The sequence below is a fragment of the Nomia melanderi genome, chromosome 12 (genome assembly GCF_051020985.1).
Source record: "Nomia melanderi isolate GNS246 chromosome 12, iyNomMela1, whole genome shotgun sequence".
Taxonomy (NCBI): Eukaryota; Metazoa; Arthropoda; class Insecta; order Hymenoptera; family Halictidae; genus Nomia; species Nomia melanderi.
Window position 1 is genome coordinate 15,253,768 of NC_135010.1, and position 14,124 is coordinate 15,267,891.

Below are 14,124 nucleotides of genomic sequence, written 5' to 3' on the forward strand. Positions count from 1 at the left end.
TCTTCCAAGTTTCCGCGTTTCGCGGAGGCGACGCTGCCAACTCGCCTCATCTCGAGAGACTCGCGTGTCGCAAGACCAACAGGAAGGATCGTCAATTAGATTCGATGCCGCCCCTCTCGCGCTGTTACATCGTAATTATCCGCGATTCCTTTCAACGATCGTTCGATCGTTTCCGTGGACGACCGGTAACGACCGTGGCAGTCGACGCGTCGAACGCGAGGCGCGAGGCAGGCTCGCCGCGCAATTAGCGCGGACACCGAGCGAAAGGAGACAAAGCTCGAAAGCGGCGAGGGCTAATTCGGTTACGAACAATGGCCACGTGTTCGCGCGAACGTTGCTCGTTCCCGGGAATTAGTCTCGCTCCCCGCGGTTTCTGAATATTCCTGGAAAAAGGGACGTTCCCGGCGTGCTAATTGTCCCGGCCGATCGTTACCGTATTCCCGTTTCGCGGAGGCGCTCTTTACGAGAGGTTTAACGAGGCCCGGCTAAACTGGTTCGCGCGCCGCGGCTCGAACAGAGTCGCCCCGGGACGCTCCCGCCGTTTGTTCGTCGGCCGCAAACCGGCATTTTTGCATGATAATGCGCCGCCACGGTGTTCCGGAGGAGTGTGGAGTCGAGGATCTGGTTCCGGACGGGGAGCGGAGGCTACGGGCAGCGCGCGTTCGATACCATCGCAACGCGCAATCCTCGTGAAATCGTATTTATTTCGAGCACGACGGGCTCCGTCGCCGATTCCCGTGTGATCGTTATCGATTAACGTACAAAAAGTTCGATGCAAAAATACTCAAACGCCTTCCGCGCCGAGACACGAATAATGGCACTTTTTCTCAGTCGCGCGAAGGTTCAATTTTTTTTGTTTACTTTTCTCTCGTCCTTCCGTCACGGAAGAAGCCGTGCGTCTTATGTACAACAAAAATATATACACTGTACAGATCACTTACGCTAATAGAATAAATAATATCTTTCGCTGTTAGGTACTCGAATATGACTATCAATCGTATCACACATAGAGAAAACACTTGGGTGCGTGTTCCGGCGGAGACTCGCGTCTCCCGACCGGAATATCCATCTGCTAGCTCCATCCTCTCTTCCGTCCGTTCGAGGGAACCGATCGTCCGAGTCGATGAAAGTTTCATCTACATCGTCCTCTCGAGAATCTGCTCGCGTTAAATCGAACCGCTGCCATCTCAATAGGCCAGCTCGGCCCCCCAAGGCCTGTACGGTTTGCCGTGCTGCTGCTGAGGATACTGTCCAGGGTACTGGCTCCACCCGAGCGCTCCGCCGCCCAAAAGGGGCGGCATGCTGCCAGCTCCAGCCGGCATCCCCGCGGAAACGGTGCTGGCCGGCTCGTAGCTGCTCGTCGACGACGTGGACGTCAGGGACGTCGGCGGGGGAACGGTGGAGGCCACGGGGCCGTGGCCGGGGCCCGGGCCCGGTGCGTGCTCCCGGTGGAAGCTCTGCAGGTGAGAGAGCAGTCGCAATCTCAGGGGATCCCTCTCGTCGAGACCCTCCATGGTGACGAGGTACCGGCCCACTTCTGCGGCGCACTCGCCCCATCCGACGGCGTGGTAGTCCATGGCGAGCTTCGTGCTGTCGTACCCCTCCGGTCCTGCAACGTCGAGGAACAGGGATTAATATTCGCGGAGTCGATCGCGAAACTGGTCTAAGGAGGAACGATCGAACAGCCGGCGGACCTGCCACCGGACAGCCGGCACGGCAGCCGGCACCGGCGCATTGTGACCGAGAAATGGGACAGGTAGCAGCGTGAGAACTGTTTAGATCCCCGTCGGGCCGGTGGACTGCATGCAAATGCGCGTATGCGCGTATGCGCGTATGCGCGTATGCGCGTTGGCTACTTAGACGAGCGGCCTTCCTCGCGGAACGCTCGAACGCGATGGTTCGTCCGTTTCGTTGCGCGAGGGGTGTACGCTGGCTGAGATTTTCATTCTGTCGACGTTAATCCGTCGCCCCTTCCAAGTATTTCATTAGGTATATGGCACGGTGGAAAATCAAACTGAGTGCAAAGGGATAGAACTACCGAACGTAGTGGGATTAATATTTAATCCCTGTGAAACTTTTAACGATAGATAAGAACATCGAAAGCAATCGTTTCCACTGGTACGGTAACCCCTTGCCGTACAATGACGAGTGAGACTCGCGATGAAGATTTCCAAACTAATTTAAAAGAATCAATGTTGAAAATTTTGTTATATTTCTTACAAATTGTCGATAGTAAAGTAAATAGTATGCCAAGGGGTTAACGATAGAATGGTAACGTTGTTCGACTGCGAACGATTGGGAACATAACGTAAACATCTTGGTAACAACGATAGAGTCGTGCGTGCTATAATTGTTTTTATTTACGCGATCTGTCGGCGATCGCGAAAGGAAAGGAGAGAAAAGAGATAAGAGGCGCGCGAGGGCTGATCCGCGCGAGATTATATGCAGAAACGTAGAAACATGGAACGGAACGGAACGGAACGGGAGTCGGTTTCCCACAGGGTTCGACATCTGTCCCAGCCGTGAGCAAGGGAGTCGACGGCTCGATCGCGAAGGGTGCCGCTCGGCGCGGGACACCCCACTCTACCTAGCCCGCCACCAATCGTGGGAACACCGCCTCGGAAGAGTCGTTGACTTCCTATACTTCCCACAGGATCTCCTTTTCGGCCTGCAGCACCTGCTCCTCCTGCGGGAACATCTCGACTAGCGGTACACCCGATTCTATTCGGGATCACCGGAGATTCCCGCGGTATTCTCTATTTACCGAGGATACTTTTGCCCCGCATCGCCGCGCTGGGAACGCGTCGCACAAAAACGTCGAATAGCTGGCGGAGCTTCCGTCGAATTCTTTCCATTCGAAGCTAACTATTGGTCCTCCGCTTTAATAAACGAACGCGATTCTCTTCGTTCGCCTAAAGTTACAGACCTAACGCGGACCGATTGCAGACTTTCCAGCGAACGAACGACGAGAAGAAACGGCAGAGCGAATCGCTGAATGCCGCAGGCAATTAAACGGGAAAACGAGGAAAGCGTGAAACGCGTACGAGTCGCGCTTAAAGAGAGACGCGCGTGCGACAGATGGTTTTTCGGTTGCAGAGGTTCGCGCGACGTCCCACGGTCAACAGGTGTCTTCCGGTTGCGGAGAGGGTAGTCGTCGACGACCGTCGAGGAATTGTAACCATTCGAGACAGAGAACGGGTTGAATTCGACGCGATGAAACGTCAACAGGGATGTATCGAAGTTTAGGATTTTAAAGGAACGATGTGTGCACATTAAAATTCGCGTATATTATTATTTGCTCTCTCTTTCATGCATACCTCGCATTCGCGCAATCGCTTGCCGTTTTAACAACGACTGGAAAGGCCTGCCATTTTTCGATTCGTCAGCGATCCCTACTCATTAGGAATTGGTTTCCACCGGTTCAAAGATTCGAGCTTAGGATCTTACCTTTGTTCCGAAGCGTTCGTAGATGCTCGACGGTCAGCTGCAGGATTTCCGCCTTCTCCAGTTTGCCGCTGTGCGGGTCTCTCGCCGCTGCGGGTACCAATCTCCGCAGCTCGCCGAGGGACGCGTTTATCCTGTCGCGACGTTTCTTCTCGATCATCCCCCGCCTGCGCTTCCGCGACGCGTGCTGACAGGAATCGCCTCCGGGCGAGTTGCAACTGTATCGAAAAACAAAGGACGGTGGGGGTGAGAGTAGTCGCAGACGGATCCGCCGGTGATATTTCAAATATTCGTAGGACGCTCCTTTCGTCTCGATCTTTCTCCCCCGTCGACGCTCTCCTCGCGGTTCGCCGCGCGAGCGTTCTCACCCCGAGCCGACCGATTCGATGGAAAGGGACACGGCGAGGTTGAAAAGCTCGGGGAACAATGACGTTTTAATTATCGCGCGATTGTGCGAGCCCCGGCATATGTTGCCAAACTTCCGCGCCCGTGTGTCAACTTTGCAATCGGATACTCGAAAGACGAAACGCGTCGCACGTGCGACTCGAATACAGTGGAACCTCGATTAACCGCTTCGCCGACTCTACGTTTCTTTCATCGAGGTTCCACCGTATTGCTCATCATCTCTGCTCGAAACGCGTACTTACGGTTCCTTGCCGCTCTCTTCCGAGAAGACGTCGTCGCAGTCGGAGTCGCTCATGGCTCTCTTCAAGTTCCTCTGCTGATGACTTTGCCCTTGCTGCGACGACTGCTGCTGCTGCTGCTGTTGCTGCTGCTGTTGCTGTTGTTGAGGTTGTTCCTGACTCCTCATATCCGCGACGTCGATCTTCAGATCGGTGAACTCGTGTCCCGGCCTGATCTCCGGAGCAATGTCCGGCCTCATGCCCGTCATCTCTTGATGCCTGATGTCCTGGTGCCTCTGCATCTCGGCTCTGTGCAAGTCCTGGTGCCTCTGCATCTCAGGGTGCCTGAGATCCGGCCTGAGCGCGTCGTGCCTCGCGACTTCTTGCACCCTGGGGTCCGGGCCGGTGGGATGTCGGAGATCGTGGGGCGGCCGCATGTCGTGGTGATGACGCATGTCGGGATGCTGCGGCTGGTAAGACGGATGCGGCGGGGGCGGGTAGCCCCAGTGATGACCGGAAGGAGCTCCGGGCAGGCTCGGAATGTGACCGGAACCAACGGGACCGGAAGCGATCTCCGAGGACAGCAACGTGCTGTTCTCGTCCGAGCGGGCTACCACTACTCTCCACATTGTCCTCGGCAAGTTCCACGATCTTCACGAAATGTTCACGGTAAAAGTATCCTCCGCCGATGGACGTCGAGTCGATTGTCTCGTTCGCACTCGTTCAATTAGAGATAGGCAGCACGACACAGACGACGGATCTTCCACGAAACGTCATCGCAACTACGCGGACCGCGGAGACCACCGCAGAGATTCGAAGGTAACGTCGCACCGTTGACGGAGAGAGAGGCGATCGTCCATCGATCTCGTCGGATAAGATTGCGGTATCTGCTCGGTCACTTGTCACCGGAGGAGGAAGTCCGAATCGAGTTCACACGTGTCGGCGCGTTCCGGAGGACGTTCGCGGTCGCTGCTGGCTGGCTGCTGCAAGATGCACTCGCGTGCGTGTGCACTGGTCGCGTGGCGGCCGACGTGTGTCGTGTGCGGGAGGACCGGGGACGACACACGACCGCGTGCCCCGTTTCGTGCCCGAACCCGGACACCGGAGTGGGGAGAGTAGGTGCGCGGCCGGCGCGCACTGGTGGGGGGCAACTTCTCTCTTCCGCTCCTCGATCCAAGGTGAAAAGCAACCACTCTGCCGAACCCCTGTTTGCCTCGCCCCGACTGAGCAAACGGGACGAAACGGGACGAAACGGGACGAAACGGGGGGCAGGGGGTGACCGAAGGGGCCGATTATCGTGGGAACGCGTTCGCGGACCTCGCCTCTTCCCTCCGGCGTTCCCTCCGCCCGATTTCACGGATTTCCTTCGTCTTCGACCTGCAGATCGATCGTCCGAGTCGACTAGTACCGTTGCTCCTCAGAAACTTCGTTTCTTCCCCCTAGGATCCCGACAAGATGAATAAAACAATAGAGATTCAGGACACAAGCTGAATTCACATGGACAATTGAATGCCAAAATTTTTACGGACGTTTTCGTGAAAGGAATACTTTCGACAGAGACGTGGTCGCGAATCATTAACTTCGCGAGCAGATATAAAATAGAAATCGAAACTCCCCGTCCCACCCACGTTATCCCTCGATCCCGTAAATTGATACGCGCGCCACCATGAAATCACTTCGCCGCCACCCTCGATCCCCCCTACGGCGCCGATTCACGCGGTCGCTAAGGGTGGACGTCCCTAAAGGAGCGAGAGAGGAAGAGAGAAAGCGTGGCGTGGAGAGAGGGGCTGCGAGCGCGATAAAGTTCACACAGGAATCGTACGTAGCACGCGCTCGCACGATTATCGTCACCCCGCGCCTGGGAACCGAGCTGACTAATCGTATCGTTAACTTTCCACCGCGGTCCCACCAGCCGTCCGTTTCCTACGATTCCTCGGTCGAATCGTCGGCCATCGAGCTGCGGCTCGATCGCGAGCGAAGTAGATAACGCGTCCAATAACGAGACAGATAACGCGTGGCGATCCTCGAGAGCGCGTGTCCGAGGCTTCTAGGGTGAACAGAGGAGGTCGCCGGATCGCGTGCCATTCTCGTTCGCCTTCGTCGCGGCCCGAACGCACCGCGTCACCCTTCGAGCGCGTTACGCACCTATTCTGTTCGCCTTCTTTCCACGCGCATCGTAGACCCTCGTTCCTTTGGATTCCCGTTGCACGCAGGGGGCCACGCTTTCCCACAGGTATTGCCCGCCTACTCGACTGGGCTGATCACCGTCTGAATAGCAACTTGCTATTCGTAGATGGGCGTAAGATAGGATTTTCTGCGCATAAAATTAAAGGGTGAAAACTTGGAGTAGTACTCCTTTTACTGAAATGCTACAAAAAGCTACAAAAAGAATGCCTCGAGAAGGGTATTGTTTAGACGGAGCAACCCCTGTCAGCGCGGCTCTCTATTTAGTGCACCCCGAGACTCGGGGGCGCCTTCCCTTAAAAAGCGATCGACGAAACGCAGACGACCAGCGTTCGACTTCCCCTTCGCTAAGATGGTCTCGCGTGCGATGACACGCAACCGATCAAAACTGCAAACACGCGTCGACCTCTTTCTCCGCGAATGCGCGAGGAATGTTATTTTCGGATCGCGAGATCGATGGAACTTCGCGCCTGCCGCCAACTCCCTACGCTTCTCGTCCAGGTTTCTCGCAAGGCGAACGTTCTAAGGACGTGAAATTGAGAAAAGAGTGAGTGGGGTACCCGAGTGAGTCACGCGTCCCGTGGCTCGGTCCCGCGGAACCGCGTCGATCGGAACAAAGTATCCGGTCTAGAGCTTCCGGCGGGCACGCGACTTCTGCACGTGAAGTCGCGTGCCGTGGATCGAGCCGCTCGCGTGTGAGCGCGTGCTCCGTTGATCCGACCTACGACACGAACGAAAGCGAGCGCGATTCCATTCGAAAACCGTTTGCCGATCGACGTTTCACTGATCTACATTCGGACTCTGGCTGCAGTGTCGTCGAGGAAGACCTGTTTCGTTCATTGAACCTGTTGGAATCCGAGCAGTTTCTTACGTAGAGTTACATACGCTTGGATTACGCGTAGGAAACGCGGAACCGGAGTGCAACGATTTATAGGATACCATGTTTTGTTCGTGTGTGTTCGCGTGTGTTTGTGTGTTGTTCGTTTAAAAAGATCGCATACACATTCAGGAACATTAATCTACGAGGAAAATAATTACTGTCGCCTCGCGATCCAGCAGGTCTCTCCGAGATCCTCTCTCGAGGCGCGTCCGTTCCGCAGAGTGTCCGTCATCTTGGAGATCCAGCGACCCGACGAACTCCATCGTTACCTAATATTTATTCATAATTTCAGCGGGATCGACGCGGGCGGGGTCGAGTGGATTTGTCCGGCCCATCTTCTGGACAAACAACGACCAGCAGGGAGAGAGCTCTCTCTGGCGGCCGTGCATACAGCATCCCCCGGTGCAAAGCAAACACGCATAAAATTACGCGCGCCGCGATTAGGCTCGCGCGAGAGCGGAACGTCTTTCCTGCGAAAACAAAAGTAGGCCTCGCCGGATAGGGGACGGAGCCGGCAATCGTGAATCGATTCCGAGAGCGCGCTGGTCACCGGTCACTCCCCCGATCGAACGCTTGACCAACGGCCCGACAGTTGGCACCGCGGCACAATCGACCGATAATTGGCAGATATTGTTCGGGACACTTGATTTCGGCGCGGCGCGCATATGCACGCGCGTCCGCGTGCCTCCTCGGAGCTTGCGTCCACCGCGGCGCTCCGCTTTACGGTTTGTTGCTCGCCACCGGGACAATCGGAAATATGAATTTATCGGCGATCACGTTACGGGGACTCGGTGTGGTCACCGGCGATGTCGGTTGATCGGCCGTGATATGAATTTATCACCGATCCTGTTACACCGGTCACCGGTCGCCGTATTATGCGTTCGATTCTTGTTTGGGCTCGTAAATCTCTCGGCTCGCGGACAGTCGGTGCAGTCTGTTTAGGCTTCGCGTCTCGCGAATCGGTCTCTTGGACAACGGATTAGCTAAGGTACTCGAAATGAAAGATCTAGTCGCGAGACGGAAGGAGACTCACAAGTGACCGCCGTGATTCGAGAACTTCGGGAATCCGACGAGTCACGCTCGCAGATTCACGCACCATCTGTGCCGGCGCGGCCCTTTTCAATCAATCTACCAGCTAGCGCGACTGGATAAAAGCATTAGCTCTCCGGTTAACCGCCGGAGAAGTGCTCGAATTACAAGCTAATCGAACGAGACACGAGGCGATCGAGCGACTTCGTAACGCGAAATATCCGTGGTTCCCATCGGAACGATTTCCCGATTCCGCGGGAAGGCCGCGGTCACGCGAGGGTGGCCACTCGACGCAAAAAGCGCGTCGGCGACGCTTTAAACGGGCGCGCGGATGGGAATGCGTGCACCCTCGAATTACGTCCCCATTTGAAAATCAACCCCAATCGTCGCGGCGATTCGCCGCGGTTCCAGACGCCGGACAAGTGCCGTGCGAACGGTTGCGGAACCGCGCCGCAGTCGTATATTAAACAATTTTTTTCGGCGTGATTTTAAAAGGTGACAGCTGTCAGGCCGACTCGCCGGACCGGAACTGGGAGGCGGAAGCGTGCGTCTGTACGCGCGTGCGGCTCGCTGGGCCATTTCGACGGAGTCCACTGAAACGCGGTTCATTAACTGCACTCGGCTCTGTGTTTCGTGAACTTAACCCTTTGCGCTCGAGAGCTGACCCTTAGGCACCGCTTCAATCGATGTGGCAACGGTAGAAAGTCTTGTATATACAGTCGCGTTCAAACATAGTGCAATTATTATTACAATAGAAAACAAGTATTGTCTTTGTGAACGTCTTAGAACCCTTGAACATGTCGAATTACTTATTTCTAAAGAAATATAACGAATGAATGAAAGAATGAACGCCACTCTATAATATATTAATGGTTTCTAAGAATGTATAAATGTTAAATTTACATCCACGATTAACAATTTGATCGAATAATTCTTTGTGTCGCGCGATTATACATTTCGATGATGTTCGATTGACCACTCTCGTTAACCAGCCTTTCACCCGAAGGGACGATCCATCACAGGTTGAAATTTTACAATATCACCGAACATTCTGGGAATTAAGATACGCTTGATCGATGACTTTCCAATCGATGTCTCGTATTGTCTGATCCTGAGGGGCTGTCCCGCACCCCTTCGCCGATTACTTGTAACTGCGTTGCACCGTTAATTCGTATTCTGCCACTCATCCCCCGGGGATCTTCGGTATATTGGATTAAAGTTATCCAGCGAAATATTGTTGAGCAACAGTCGTTCGTGTCTTGTGTTCCTGTAAGGAAGGAAAAAGGTTGTTTCAATGAGTGAATTAATGAGGGTAGCGATATGTTAATGATGTAAGGCTTAATAGCGGTCAAAGGATCAATTGATATACAGGGGGTTGATTTTCGACGGAACACGATACGCTATAACCATCTAGCGGTCGTACTGTGAATTGAAATTTTCGCGCCTGACTGCATGCAACCAGCTTTTCTCGCGCGCTAATCTGATGCAACTGAAATTGCCTGTCGTAAGGGGCCACCGTTTAATTCGTGAAATAAACATTGCACGTTAGATTCTAACGTGCATTTTAATGCTTTTTACCTTTACATTCGAATCATTGATCGACGAAGTCTATTTGAAGACGTAATTAATTATAGAAAAATACTTGTTTAAGAATTGTATGAGTTAACCTATGAGGTCGCACCGGACGTTTCACGTGTTGCAACGACTACAGGTCGATCGCTAATGTCACGTGTCGAGCATGTTTATTTCGAAAATGTGTTGTGTGTAATAAAGCTTTAAACATCAAAAACGGTGGAATATTTTTCGAACATTTTGAGTATTCGTCGTCTATGGGTATATATTTTTGACTGGGGATAATTTAGACTATGAACGAGCTGTGTTTCAAATGTCGCATAACCTTAATGATTTTCCGAACATGAGAGTACAGTTTAGAAGTTAATATTAAAAGAAATAGAAGAATCTGAAGAAGAAATTAGAAATGGCAAATGAAACGGAAGAGAAGGTAAGTCATAAGACTCACCGGGAACGCAATGCCGGCCGTAAAGCTGCGAAGAAGAAAGCGAAAAATGAACACGTTCAAGAGCTGACGGATAAACAGAGGAATCCGAAGGCGTTCACGTTTCATTCCGCGATTAAAGCTGAACGGCGATTCAGACGTAAACAGGATATAGAAACCAAGAAACAACACATACCGTTGGTGGATAGAACTCCTTTGGAGCCACCGCCAATTTTGGTTGCCATAGTTGGTCCCCCAAAGGTGGGAAAATCTTTGGTAATTCAATGTTTAATCAAGAGTTACGTGAGACAACCACTGACCAATATACTTGGTCCAGTTACCCTTGTTTCTGGTAAAAAGAGAAGAATTACTTTTATGGAATGTAACAATGACATCAACAGCATGATAGATATAGCTAAAGTAGCAGATTTGGTATTACTGCTGATAGATGGTTCATTTGGTTTTGAAATGGAAATATTCGAATTTCTGAATATATGTCAGGTTCATGGTATGCCTAGAATCATGGGAGTCTTGACCCATTTGGACTTACTAAAAAATGCAAAACAATTGAAAAGAACTAAGAAAATGTTGAAGCAAAGGTTTTGGACAGAGGTCTATGCTGGAGCAAAATTGTTTTACCTATCTGGTTTGGTTCATGGAGAATATTTGCGAACAGAGGTCAAGAACTTAGCCAGATTTATATCTGTGATGAAGTTTAGGCCTTTAACTTGGCGTACCACGCATCCTTACATTCTGGCAGACAGAGTGGAAGACTTGACACCTCCAGAAACGATTAGACAAAACCCAAAAACTGATAGAACCATAAGCTTGTACGGGTATGTAAAATTTATGGTCTAACATGCACATAATCAGCTTATATTGTATCTAACATTGTTATGCCAATTTTTCCAGGTATGTAAGAGGAATTCCCCTGAACAAGGAAACCTCTGTACACATTCCCGGGTGCGGAGACCTGAAAATTAAAGATGTCAGCTTTCTGCCGGATCCCTGTCCTTTACCAGAGGAAATAAAAAAACGCGCATTAGTAGAGAAGGAACGTCTAATTTACGCACCGTTCTCCGGTGTTGGTGGAATAGTTTACGACAAGGATGCCGTCTACGTGGAGTTAGGCGGTAGTCACTCGCACAAAGAAGAAGACACAGGTCTAGTTGGAGCTCTGATGGACACTCAAGAAACTCTTGATCAAAAATTAGAGCACAGCGAGTTACAGCTGTTCAGCGACGCCGCTCCGATTAAGTCCGGCGACGTAAAAGAGGCTTTTGGCGATTACATGGGTGAAACTGTGATCGACAATGGCCGAGTCAGAAGAAAAGTCTTGTTCCCTGATTCGGGGGATAACGAGGATGACGACGGAGACGACGACGAAGAAGAAGCAGAAGTAAAGGAAGAAGACGAGAATGAATCCAGCAACGAAGACAAAGATGATATTAAAAATGAAGATGAAGAGGCACCAAATGGAAAGGGCGTAAAGAGAAGAAAGAGCAGCGAGTTAGAAATTAAAGGTAGAAAAAAGAAAAAGAGTTTACTGAATGATTCAGGCTCGGACGACGATGATATTGACACAACGGAACAGAAGTTTACGGATTTCACTAAACTTGCGCCTTTGGACGTATCGAATGATACTGAGGTTTACCATTCGATGAGCAAGGAATCTGACATCAAAATCAAGAATAAGATTACAGAAGCGCTCAGTCTTCTAGATTCCCATTCAAGCAAGAAAAATAAAAGATCGAACAGCGACAGCGAGAGTTTCGACGAACTCAGCGATGAAGATTCACGGACTGGACTCGAGAGAGATGAAGGAGAAGACATGGACGAATCTTTACAGGAAGACACAGATGATGAAAATGAGGAAGAGGATAACGAAGCCGCGGAAGACGATGAAGACGATGAAGACAATCAAGACGATGAGGATGTCGAAGACGAATTAAAATGGAAAACGAATTTAGCTGAGAAAGCTAAGAATGCTTTCGAGGACCGTCAGCGAGCTAACAAGAACTTAATGAAGCTGGTGTACGGGGTGGTCGATGCGAAAAAGCTCACGATAGAAAAGGAAGATGAGGGAAAGAAAGCCGAGAACGATGACAAAGAGATTGGCGGTATTTTCCGCGTGATTCAAGAGCAAGAAAAGCGGAAAGTCCAGGAGCGAACGCTGCAGAACGAGGAGGAGAGCGTATTCTTTCCAGGAGAGCCACGGGATTGGTTAGAAGAGGAGAATAAGTTGCTCGTAATCAACCGTTTTGTGACAGGAAAGTGGAAGGAATCGGAAGATGCGGAGGAGCTGTTAAAATTAGACGACTTGGATGACGAAGACGTGTACGGAGATTTCGAAGACCTGGAAACAGGGGAGAAACACGAAGCGGAAGCGCCGAAGGAACCAAATAAGGACGAAGTGGAGGAAAAGAAAAAGCTTATAGAGAAGAAGAAGAAATTGAAGGAGCAGTTCGACATGGAATACGACAACACCGACTCGAAGACGTATTACGACGAATTGAAGCTGGAGGTGGAACGACAGGCGAACCTGAACAGATCAGAGTTCGAGGGAGTCGAGGACGATGTTCGGGTTCAGTTGGAAGGTTATCGTCCAGGGATGTACGTCCGCGTCGAGTTCGATAATGTACCTTGCGAACTGATCACCAATTTAGACCCTACGTACCCGCTGGTTATTGGAGGACTTTTACATGGCGAGGAAAACATAGGATTCGTCCAGACAAGGATAAAGAAGCACCGATGGTACTCGAAGATTCTAAAAACTAAGGATCCCCTAATACTTTCCATTGGCTGGAGACGATTCCAAACTCTCCCAATTTTCTCCAAGCTGGAAGACAATATGAGGAGTAGAATGCTGAAGTACACGCCCGAACACGTTGCTTGTATGGCACATTTCTGGGGGCCTGTCACTCCGCAAAGCACGGGGGTTCTGGCTGTGCAAGATGTTGCGACCAGAGTGCCGGGATTCAGAATAGCGGCGACCGGTTCTATCGTTGAAATGGACAAGAGCACGCAAATTATGAAGAAGTTAAAGCTCACCGGTGTCCCCATGAAGATCTATAAGAAGACCGCGTTCATCAAGGACATGTTCAACAGTGCCCTCGAAGTGGCAAAGTTCGAGGGTGCCAAGATAAAAACTGTTTCCGGTATACGCGGTCAAATAAAAAAAGCTGTGTCGAAACCGGAGGGTTGTTTCCGTGCGACCTTCGAGGACAAAATACTTTTGAGCGACATCGTCTTTTGTCGCACTTGGTACAAAATCGACGTGCCAAAGTTTTATAACCCCGTCACCTCGCTTTTATTGCCACCCGATGAGAAAGGTCGCTGGCAGGGAATGAAAACAACTGGACAGCTCAAGAGGGAGAAGAATGTCCGCGTGCCAGCCAATACAGACTCTATGTACTTGGGCGTTGAGAGAGAACCAAAGGTGTTCAAGCCTTTGTCTATCCCTCGAAGCTTGCAGAAAGCACTCCCGTACAAAGATAAGCCAAAAATACACCCTGGAAAGCGCAAGGACAACAGGGTGGCGGTGATACGCGAGCCGAAGGAAGAGAAAGTAGCGAAGCTTATGCAAATGATCAAGACGAATTACGCGCACAAGCAAAAGAAATTGAGGCAAGATATGAGAAAGAGATTACAGGCTCACCAAGCTAAAATACTTGCAGAACAAGCAAGGAAACTGGACAGACAGAAGGAAATGAAGAAGCACGTGTTCCGGGAACTTAGTAAACTGGAAAAGAAGAAGAAACGTTAATACCGTGATATTTGATAGTTCTAATGTAACATATATTATATTTTCATACCGTTGGATGCGTAACAGAATTCTCAAAACTTCCGAGGACTCGGTTACGCATTGTTTCCCTGTACAGTACTCGTTGACTTGTTCTATCGCATATGTAAAATAAGCCACCCGATATTTAAGAAACATCGAAGCATCGTTATCAGAGTAACGAAAC

At 51.0% G+C, this 14,124-nt stretch overlaps 2 protein-coding genes across 2 annotated transcripts; one reads left to right on the forward strand and one right to left on the reverse strand.

Moving 5' to 3' along the window:
* Window positions 1–275: 275 nt before the first annotated feature.
* On the reverse strand, window positions 276–4,806 carry Hey (Hairy/E(spl)-related with YRPW motif). The gene is made up of 3 exons (XM_031991926.2): window positions 4,092–4,806; window positions 3,448–3,662; window positions 276–1,609 (listed from the first exon to the last, which is right to left on the reverse strand). Exons 1-3 carry the CDS (start codon window positions 4,694–4,696, stop codon window positions 1,188–1,190), a joined length of 1,242 nt encoding a protein of 413 aa, XP_031847786.1. The 5' UTR covers window positions 4,697–4,806; the 3' UTR covers window positions 276–1,187.
* Window positions 4,807–9,674: 4,868 nt separating this feature from the next.
* LOC116433643 (ribosome biogenesis protein BMS1 homolog) lies at window positions 9,675–13,991 on the forward strand. Its single transcript, XM_031991939.2, has 2 exons — window positions 9,675–10,992; window positions 11,069–13,991. The coding sequence occupies exons 1-2, from the start codon at window positions 10,139–10,141 to the stop codon at window positions 13,920–13,922; spliced, it is 3,708 nt and encodes a 1,235-aa protein (XP_031847799.2). The 5' UTR covers window positions 9,675–10,138; the 3' UTR covers window positions 13,923–13,991.
* Window positions 13,992–14,124: the final 133 nt, after the last annotated feature.